General features: G+C 44.4%; 1 protein-coding gene across 1 annotated transcript in view; it reads right to left on the reverse strand.

Moving 5' to 3' along the window:
• Window positions 1-10,147, reverse strand: part of P3H2 (prolyl 3-hydroxylase 2) — a 146,109-nt gene extending 135,962 nt beyond the window's left edge. Inside the window, exon 1 of the mRNA XM_079922017.1 lies at window positions 9,546-10,147. Within this exon, the coding sequence (XP_079778143.1) occupies window positions 9,546-10,019 (474 nt within the window). The 5' untranslated portion in view covers window positions 10,020-10,147. The remainder of the gene's footprint in view (window positions 1-9,545) is intronic.
• Window positions 10,148-10,634: the final 487 nt, after the last annotated feature.

Consider the following 10,634-nt stretch of genomic DNA (forward strand, 5'->3'; position numbering starts at 1 on the left):
AACCTGAAATGGCAAAGTGGCATTTCCCTTAACAGTTGGTAAATATTCACTGTTGTGCATGTGGAATCTGCCCCAGAGTCATTCCTTCCTTCTCTGTTTCACCAGGAAACTTAGTGGCTCTGCTACCCTGGGCTGTATCAAGGCAGAAACATCTCAGCCAAGTATGGGGCCTTTGGCATTACAGGAGTGAAGAAAGACCAACATCTGCTTCCGGATGATTGGTTTTATTACAGAGACATGGATTTCAGAGGATGCAACATGCATGTTTGTTTTTTGTTTGTTTGTTTGCTTTTTAACACCTTTATTGGAGTATAATTGCTTTACAATGGTGTGTTCGTTTCTGCTGTATAACAAAGTGAATCAGCTCTACATATATCCCCATATCTCCTCCCCCATGTTTGTTTTGTGCAAACTCCCTTCACATGTGGAGTCCTGCTTGGACTTTTTGATTTATTGTTCTTGCGTTCCTTTACCTAATTTTTGCTATCATCTCTTCATCTTCCTCCATCTATTTCTGCATCTCCCTCCGCTATGGTATGAATGTTTGTGTTCCCCCAACATTCATATGTTGAAACCTAGTCCCCAAGGTATTAGAAAGCAGGCATGTGGGAGCTGATTAGGTCATGAAGGCAGAGCCCTCATGAATGGAGTTCATGCCCTTATAAAAAAGGCTCCAGAAACCTTCCTGCAGTGTGAGGTCAGAGCAAAGCAAGACTCTCACCAGACACCATATCTGCAGGCACCATGGTCTTTGCCTCCCAGCTTCCAGAACTCTGAGAATTAAATGTTTGTTGTTTATAAGCTGCCAGCGTATGGTCTTCTGTTATATCAGCCCAAAAGGACTGAGACACCCTCTGACTCTCTCTCTCTCAATCTCACAATCATTTCTTCTTTCCTCTGACCCCCTCCCATTTTCCCCACTTTCCAGCCTTCTATAAGATGGCATTTGGGGTTTGAGTCAAGCTGCTTTCTAAGAGTATATGTGATACAGAACTAACCCCAAGAAAACCAAGAGTTGCAGTGGATTACTTTTACATGACTGAGTTCGGGTACTTTCCAAGTTGAATGAAAAACACATTAATTCTGGAGTTTGGAGTTCGCAATTGAAAGGTGTTAGTTTGTATTGCTAAAGTAACCTGTCCTGTCATGTTCGGATAATAAGTAGAGAGAAGTCAGATACTCTGGCTGAATCAGCGCAGCCACGGGCAGGACCAGCTAAGGGATATAAGCCCAGTGATTTGCATCTTGCAGAAAGAGGCTCTATTTCCAGTGGAATTCCCCTCATAAAAGATATGAAGCTATAGCCAAACCTTTTCATAAATATCATGATTCATCAGTGGGTATACTGCCATCTAGCATATGGGTTGTCCAACACTTGATTTGTACTTGTCTAATGTCAATGCCCAGTTATCTTAAACACGGCTACATGTTTAAATCAGTGGTTCTCAATGTGGGGTGATTTTGACCCCAAGAGACATTTTGCAATGTATAGAGACATGTTTGGTTGTCACAGCTTAGAAGCAAGGTGAAGTGTGTTGCTACTGCTGTTGAGTAGGTAAAGGCCAGGGATGCTGCTAACCGTCCTAAAATGCACAGGACAGCCCATCACAACAAAGAATTATGCATCCCAAATAGCAATAAGTCAAAGTTGAGAAACTCCAGTTTAAATGCCTACTGACCTGAATACCCGCAGATTCCACTGTGTAATTGAGCCCTTGATCATCCTATTGAAACAATAATTGTCTGTGAAAAGTCTCTGTCCCTAGTGGCATTTCTAAATGCCTTGTACTACAATCAAATGCTGATTGTTGATCCTGGATTCAATCTGAAAAATATTACTAAGAAATAATTCTTACTTCAGTGGGGAAATAATTTTTTTATGGTCTTCTGGATTAATCTTTGATACTATAATTTGAGATCATTTTTGAAAACAGCCAAATCTGGCTTTAAGGTAATTCACTGTGTCTGGTGTCCTAATTATGTGTTGATTTTTTTGTGCAAGCTTATTAATCTTGACGAAGTGAAAACTAAAAATTTAGCATTCAAGCAGAAAGAATAAATCAAAATTGGCTGAATTAACTTTCCTGTGATTCAGGGTTTGTTAACAATTTCTGTTTTGTTTTAGATTTATTTATTTTATTATATCTTTTGCTTTTCTCCATTCCTTTTCCAGAGTTCCAGTATAATTACACTGTAATCTTCAGCAGTGTCTCATTACTTGCACAAAAACTCAACCCATTATTTGTAGATAATGAATTCCAGCAGGATCATTCTGATAGCCCCGAACTTCTGGAAAATCTGACTTCTTGGATCTCCCTCCTTCTGGCTCTTATACCTTCATTTCCCTTCCAAAGAAGATTCTTTGCCTCATTCATTTTCATTAGATTTATTGGGGGAATAGCGTTAATCCAGGGGCCTGTTTATGAATTTTTCCCAGAAATGGGCAGAATAGTAGTGCAAGGAATAACATTACATAAGGTAGCTTTTATTTTCAGGGTCTATCCCATTTGGCAAATAATGTAACTGGCATGCTATGTGTGTCAAATTAATTTTGTTACGTTTGTGTTTTCAGTGTGTGTCTTACAAATAGTGGTCATCAGCAATGTCACAGAGGTGGGAATTGGGGCTCTTAGATTCTAATCCTGACTCTTCCATTAAATTGCTGGATAAATTTGGACAACTTGATTCTTTTTCAGATTTTATTTTCCCATCTTTAAAATGGGAGGATGGGGACACAAATGTTCTATGAACGTGGCAGGGAGCAGTTGCAGAAAGATGGGGAGCCGAGAGGAGAGGGAAATGAATATCTTTCCCAACATACGCTCAACTCATGCACAAATCATATGGGGAAAAGGGACATAAAAAGAATTTCATAGTAGATGCCTATGTCTGTGGAGCAAATTAAATAAGAAGCTGTATGGCCTTCATTTTATTAGAACCAAAGCCCTAACATTACCTCTACCACTACCTACTTCTCTCCTCCCTTGATTGATCCCAACAACCCTCTCCTTTGCAGATGTAATTTCACTGTGTAGATCATCAGTAAGACACGCAATGTGAAAGGAGAGAAAGAGAGAAATAAGTATAGAAAACAAAGTAAAGCAGAGAGGGGTGTGGTCAAGTGAAATCAGCTTCTTCTGACTATAGCCTGCAGCTCTCCTCAGTACTAAACCCCCAAAATCACACACACGGCACTGAAACATACCGTGCAGAAGGCTGACTACAAATCATTTTTTTTTAAAGATGTGTTTGGGCCATTTGGCAACTGAGGGCCAGCTCTCATGGAAATTACATAGCTAGGAAGTCAGACAGCAGGAAAGGAGGGATGCATAAAAGGACAGAAAAAGAATTATAGGAGAAAAGCTGAATGGAAAAAAAGACAGGAGAAATTATTTTTCCTAATGAGAAATGCAAAATTTTCCACCAGACAAGTGACTCTTGGCTAAGTGGCCAACATATCACATGAATGAAAATGCAGGGTGGGTGGGGTAGTGCAGGAAGCAGGGCCTTGTATCTGCACTGTCGCTGGAGGTACCAGGTCCACCGCAGGTCTCAGTGGCATCACTGATTCACCAGACTGCCCCTCAGGAGGTAGCAATACCCACTGCACAGAGTCCGGAAAAAGCACTGGACTATAAATTAAAATACTTACATTCCAACCCAGTTCCGCTTGCTTACCCTCCTTGATTTGTCATGGAACCTCTGAGGCCAGTGTCATCAGCTGTTAAGTGACAGGGATAGACTTCTTCATGATTTCTGAGGTTCCTTCAAGCTGTAGCATTTTTACCGTTTTAATAATTATCACTCCTCACCCTTGCAAGACTGCATTTCTTAAGGAAAATACTTATCCCTCCCTCTCTCACCCCTGCTTCACTGCCCCAAACCAATTATTTAACTTGGAGAGAGAGGGTTGAACAAGATGCTCTCTTGGAGTTCCTTCCAGCTCTCTAAGATCTGGGATTCTAAGACACCCAAGTTTTCTCAATTCCTTAGTAATACAAAAGAACCATTATTACACCAAATCCAATCAGTTTTCATTTTAGGTGAACTCATGCACTTTTCAGAATTTTCAAACTCCATCCACGAAGCAAACTGACATTTTATCAAACATTCCCAAAAGAATACCACACACCTATCCCTTTGGAGTTTATCACTGAGCAAATGATATTTGTGACAGAATACATTTGGTTCTCAGAGATGGGATCTGTGGAGACAAGCAGTTTATTACTTTCTTTTATTAAAACTTGTAAAGGAATACCTGTTTCGCCAGACTGAGATAGGAGAAAACCTGTAAGCAAGTGCTTCCCTCATCTAATTGAATTTTAAGGTGCTGTAGCACTGACTGTTTGTAATCACAATGCATGACTGATAAAGAGCTGACTGGGCTTTCAAATGGTCAGCCTCCTGGAAGGAAACAATAGAAATTCTATCTCCTTAGCACACAGGAACTAAATGCTGGCTACACAAAGAAGCTCCCAGGTTTCCTTCCTAAGGCATGGGACAGAAAGATGATGACTAGTGGATTTTGATGATTCAAGCTCAAAAAAAAGAAAAATTCCAAATGTAAGAAGAAAAAAAAGTCTCATCCCTTGAGGAAATAACCACTAGGAAACTTCAAAACAACTATTTCATGAAGACATAAAATCCACTTCCTATTTGAAATAATTTGGGGACAAAATGTACATAGTCTACATATAGGTAAAAAGATTTAAATACGGGATTTGGGAAAAGTTTTTATTCTGAACTAATAGAATATGTATCATGTCATGTGGCCTACGTTTCAAACTTTTTTAAAGGCCTTCATCTAGAAAGAGAAAGAAGTTGATAAAGCAGAATAAGAGCGAGGGAAATCCTTGAACTTACTTTTTCTCTTTTCTAGAAACCACTAATAAAATAAATTATGGTCAAGAAAAAGGAAGTTTGGGGAGCTGACTCTAGGAAGGAGATAGAATCGCCTAACTTAATTGCATTTCCTCCCCCCCCACCACCAATCTTAAGAAGAAAAACAAAGGTCACAGAGCACAAAGCACCAACTTAGAAACAAAACATGGAGGCGCAAGCTTGTTTTAAGTAAAAAACATAAATAAGCAGCACTGGTTGTCTTTTTTTTTTTAATTTTTTTTCTTTAACTAAATGGTTGGGAACACTGAAAGAAAAACAGATACTGTCAAAGTATTCCTGATTATAAAGTACACAGATAAAAAAAAAGAAAAGAATCTCACTTACATTTGTTTAAATTCCACAAATGTACATAAAACAGGCACAGCGTGTCAAGAATTTTCCGAAGCATAGTTTTAGGAAATAAGGATTAAATTAGAAAAAAAAATGGAGGGGGAGGGAAAGGAGGTTTGCAACATTAGCCGGAACTTGCAAGTAGAAGAGAGTGAAAAGTCAAGCAACCTACAGTCCTTCTATAACTTTCTCCCCCAACTGACCAGTCAGGAAACCAAATAACTAATTTGAGAAAACCTCCTGCCGCCACACAGAAATCTTTTTCAACAATATTTCATACACGAGCAACCAAACTATCATTCATTCAACAAACATACACTGAGCATTTACTGCTACTGCCCCCTGTTTTAGGTATTTGAGGGGAATATAAATGCTGAGCCCCAACTCAGACCTACTGAACCTAAATCTCCAATTTTAAATCACATTTTTAATGCCCAGGGGATTCATACTAATCATCCACCTGCTGATCTTCCAGATCTGGAAACTCCTACTTTAGGAGGTGCAAAAATGCCTGTGACCATTCTTGATCTCAAGGAGCTCACATTAAGTGATGAACAAATATATGAATTTCTCCAAAACAAGGTTAAAAGTGAAACATGATATGAGAGGAACATATTCTTTACTGTGGACATTCAGAGGAGCGAGAAATGATGGACTGTTGGGAGTTGCAGAGAGAGTGAAAGAGGATCTCACAGAAATAGGTATATTTGTGCTAGTACACTTACCATTTGAACACATAGAGAAGAAGGTGGGAAAATCTACTGTTATAACTAATAATAATAAGAGATACATCTCCAGTGTTTCTGGAAACAGAAATGGGCCCTGTCCCCGGTGCTTTATATAAATCCTCTCTTAAACCTAAACCAATCAGGTAGGTCCCGTTATCTCCCCATTTTGCAGATGGGGAAACTAAAGCTTAGAAAGTTTATGTGATTTGCTCGCAGTCACAGAGCTAGAGATTGAAGAGCTAAAGTTCAATCCCAGATCGACCCCATGCCAGAGCCTACATGTCTCCCAAAGAAGAATAAATAAACCCAGATGTGCAGAAGTGTCAGACACATAAGATTAAGCATCCATTGTTCCCTCTAGCTGAAGGATGGCAGAGTGGGAGGAGACTGGGTCTGTAAAGTTAAGGGGCAGCCAGGCTGAGGGGTGCTGTATTCAACACTGTGGGCTCTATACAGAAGCAAGGGGAAACCAGCGAAGGTTTCCGAGGAGAGACCGCTCTGATAAAAGCTTTATCTTAGGTTTTAGGCTGTGAATCATGAGTTATACCTTACAATCTGAAATAATAAAATTTGAAAGTTTGAAGAGTCTCACCCTGCCTTTAAACAAAAAAGTGTGGATAGGATCTAAGTGGAACTACCACCTCGTAGCTGTCCAGAGGATTTCCCAGCATGCCAGGGCTTAAGGAAGATTCTACAGAATAGCCCTTAAGATAAATGCAGTGAGTGTCTGTTACCCCACAGGACAAGGACTGACTCATTCCTGGAGCTGTCCAAATCTGGCAAAAGGACAGCCCTGGGGACACAGCATTCCCTGGGACCTGAGGTGACTCCACGGGACAGTGGATGTGCACAGGCACGACCAATTATTGGCAGAGCCCAGACCCCGGACTCCCAGTCCTGTGCTCAATTCATCAAATCAAATCATATGTGACACTGGGTGAGCCCCTTCCCTTGTCTGGATTTCCCTTTCCTCATCTGTGAAATGAGAAATTGATCTCAACAGGCCTTAGATTTCACAATTCTCAATCTTTCCCTTCCAACACTCTAGCATAAAGAATCTGCTTCCATCAGTAGCTCACTAACTGGGATTTGGGGGAGGAAGAGCATCTCCCAAGAGCTTCTACAGTTTGCAAACCCCTAGCTGAGAATAAATGTGTTTCCTTATCTCTAGGAAGTCTGCTAGTTCTGACCATATTACAGGATTCACAATTCTCAAATCTTGGCTACAAAGTCCTCACTGAATTCAATCTGGCCCAGGATTATTCTTTTCAAATACAGACTGGATCACTGATGTCCAAAGTAAGCAACACAAGGTACCATGATCATATGCAGGTATATGCAGGGAACCCCTCTATCTTCAGGGAATGGACACTTTAGGATTCAAACCTGTCAGAGCCCAAAGATACTGTTATTTTGCGAGTTTTGTTTTGCTCTCAGAAGATTGTGTGTGTGTGTGTGTGTGTGTGTGTGTGTGTGTGTATTTATGAGTGAAATTCCCAAGAAGCCAAGCAAAGGCTAAAATTGTGGCGTTCTTGCGGGGAGGGAACACCTTATTCGATGTTCATAAAGATGCTCCTGTAAACTCCAACCCATCAAAAATGAATTTCCAAAGGGGTAAGAAGATTTCCTCCTTAAGAGATGATCAATTATGTAGAAATTGTACCTATCGGAGCGGAGGTGAACAGGAAGCAGATGCAAGATTTGTTCTGCTCTCAGAAACATTGCCAGTAAAACAGAAATTGGCACATGAACTCACATAATTTTGAAAGGACTTCTTAAACTTCGTTGGTTCATCAGACCACAGACAGTAGTTCACCCACAGAGCTACCTGTGAGTGACTCTCTCCTATAATCAATTCACTGAAAAAAACTGAGGCATGTTAAACCTATGGCTTCATCTTCTTTGACCTCCAACCAGGAGATGGGAGCAGGAGAATGATCAATGTTAACATTAGCAGTGAAGCAAGTGTAATGACAGAACCAAAGACACTCACATTTTGAGAGTTACCTCGTGGTTATTTATTTTTATAGGAGTGAAAATAAATATGCATTCCTTTTCCAGACCTGAGAAAGGAAAATGTGCCCGAGATGTGTGACAGAACAATCAACAGGACTACCAACCTCACATCTGAGACTCCTGGGAAGACAGTATTACAGGGGGACCAAACCCGACCACCCACATTCTGCTCTGGGAACTAGCTTAGTATATATATCTTCAGCTGTCGGGTACTCACAAGCCCCTCTCTGCCTGCTACTGACTGATTTCTCTAAAGACCACCAAAAACTGTGCCACTCATTTAAAAGAAAGCAGATTTATACTTAATACATGCCTCAGCAAATGCTTCAGGAGGCACAAGCAAATAGAAGACAAATCCTGGAAAGGATTCAGGCTTTCTCCTTATTTCTTGCCCAAGATACTAAATCTAGCAACTTAGCCAGAGCACTGGGAGTTAAAGAGTTAGTTACAGTTGTGATTTCCTGAACTCTACCCAAAACTGCAAATCTGCAGAGAGCCCTACCAACTGTGAGCTCAGAGACCTTGTGGGATGAGCTGCAAAAGACATTAGAATATCAGCACCTGGTGTGTATTTTCACCACTCCAGAAATGCAGCCTGGTCCATTGGCTGGCATGACCAACCAACCAACCCCCAAAGCTGCCACTTCTCCAACAGCTGGAGAACAGACATTGATATACTGACATAGAAAGGCAGAAAGGGGAGAAAGTGTAAGTTCGGAGCAACATGGATGAGTGAGAGTGGGAGATTAAGGAACACGGGCTAAATCCTCTCTGCCATCATCTAAGTGAAGCATTCACTTAGATCTTTAAAACTGTGAATGTAGGGAAGATGTCAATATACACTGTCTGCCTCCTGGCACTAACTTCAGGCAAGTTGAATACACAAAAGTAAAACCAGAAAGAGGGAGCATCTGGTGGTGAATAACTCAGTCCGATGCTCACCTCCAGAAACTGGAAGCCTTCTATCAAAGGAGAAAGAGTCAGCACTTTGGGTACTTTTAGTGAGACTGCCTCACACAGATTCACCTCTTCCATGCATACCTCCTCTTTAACCTTTGATCTTCCCTTTTTGTGCTAAGTGCAGGGGAAAAGACAGAGGGATGGGTTTCGGAGCAAGTCTACTTTTAACTCTGCTGTTTTGAGACCGCTCTCTTTTAAACTTCAAAGAAAAGGTGCAGACTAGCTTGTAGGAGGGATGAGGGAGCGGAGATGGAAGAGAAACTGGGTGAAGACCAGGGAATGAAGCGAGAGGAGACCTTATACTAGACCCGGCTCTACCAACGTTCAGACATTAGTGCTGAATGGGTACTTTAAACGTCTTATCAGTACAGTCCTCTTTTTGAGAGAGAAGTGGATGCCGAAAGAGCTAATGGCTTGCCCAAATTCATCGAGTGTTGGTTACAGAGCTCGGGCCACCAGCTATGTAGATCCACACATGAGACAGAACCGTTAAAGGAGCCCCAGTCAGACTCGCTAAGGAGCAGCGCGCCGGCCAAGAGACAGGAGCCGCGGGGAGGGCTGGAGCGCATCCCAGGGCAGCGAGGGGCGGGAGGTGTGCGCTCTGGGTACCTTGATGTAGGCCCGCTGCAGGTAGTTGTAGGGCACTCGGCGCTGGAAGTCGCTGCGCACATCCTCGCTGGCGCGGTGGCGGGACGCGGGGCCCCCGAGGCGCTGGCTCTGGCAACTGCGGTAGCAGCGCGCCCGCTCAAGCAGGGCGCGGAAGAAGGGCAGCTCGGCCCCTGGGCCAACGCCGGGGGGCACGAGCGGGCAGCGCGCGGCGCAGTGGCGGGCGCAGCGGGCGCGGATCTCCCGCAGGCGCCGGTGGCTGCGCAGCGCCGCTTCTAGGTCGCGCACGGCCACCTCGTAGTCCCCGCTGTAGTAGGCGGCCACGCCGCTGGCGTAGAGCAGGTCGAAGGGCTGCAGAGGCCCGGGCTCGGGCTCGCGCTCCGAGCACCGGCCGTCCGGGGGGCCGCCCCACAGCGGCGGCGGCAGCAGTAGCCAGGGCAGCAGCATAGGCAGCTGCGCCCAGATACGCTCCCGCATCCTCCGCCGCGGACGGGCGCCGGCCGGCCACGCTCGCAGTCGGCTCTGGGCACTTGGCGTCCAGGCCCCGTCTCTCGGCTCCGCGGGCGAGATCGCCGGCCCCGCCGCCTGCCGGTTGACCCGAGAGCCTCAGGTGACCGGCGGCGCTCGGCGGACTGAGAGGCGGAGGCCGGCTCGGACGGCCGCTCTTAAAGGGACGCCCACAGCTCACACGCTCCTCCTGCTGCCCGAACCTCTGCTCGCCGCTCGCCGCCGGCGCTCAGCGCGCGCCCTGCAGGCTCCCGGCTGCAGCCGCCAGGAGGCCAGGGCCCTCACACCCCAGTGCCAGCCAGAGAGCCAGCCCCGCTGGCGGCCAGCCCGGGGGGGCCAGAGCCTGACGCGTGGGGTCCATTCGAGGTTGCAGAATGGACATGATTACTCCCTTTTTAGAGAGGAAGAAAAGCCGGCTTAGCGAGGATAGGGCTTTCATCATTTTCTGAAATTTGTCCGTGACCTCGCAGTTTGCAGCGTCCTTCACCTTCACATGGAAGCTCCCCCTCCGGCTGTGAGGAAAGCCCTAGAGGGCCCGTTGGCTCCGTTGGGAGGCCTGAGGAGAAAAGTGATTAGTCCACGTTT

This window comes from Stenella coeruleoalba, assembly GCF_951394435.1.
Source record: "Stenella coeruleoalba genome assembly, chromosome: 5".
NCBI classification, from domain to species: Eukaryota; Metazoa; Chordata; class Mammalia; order Artiodactyla; family Delphinidae; genus Stenella; species Stenella coeruleoalba.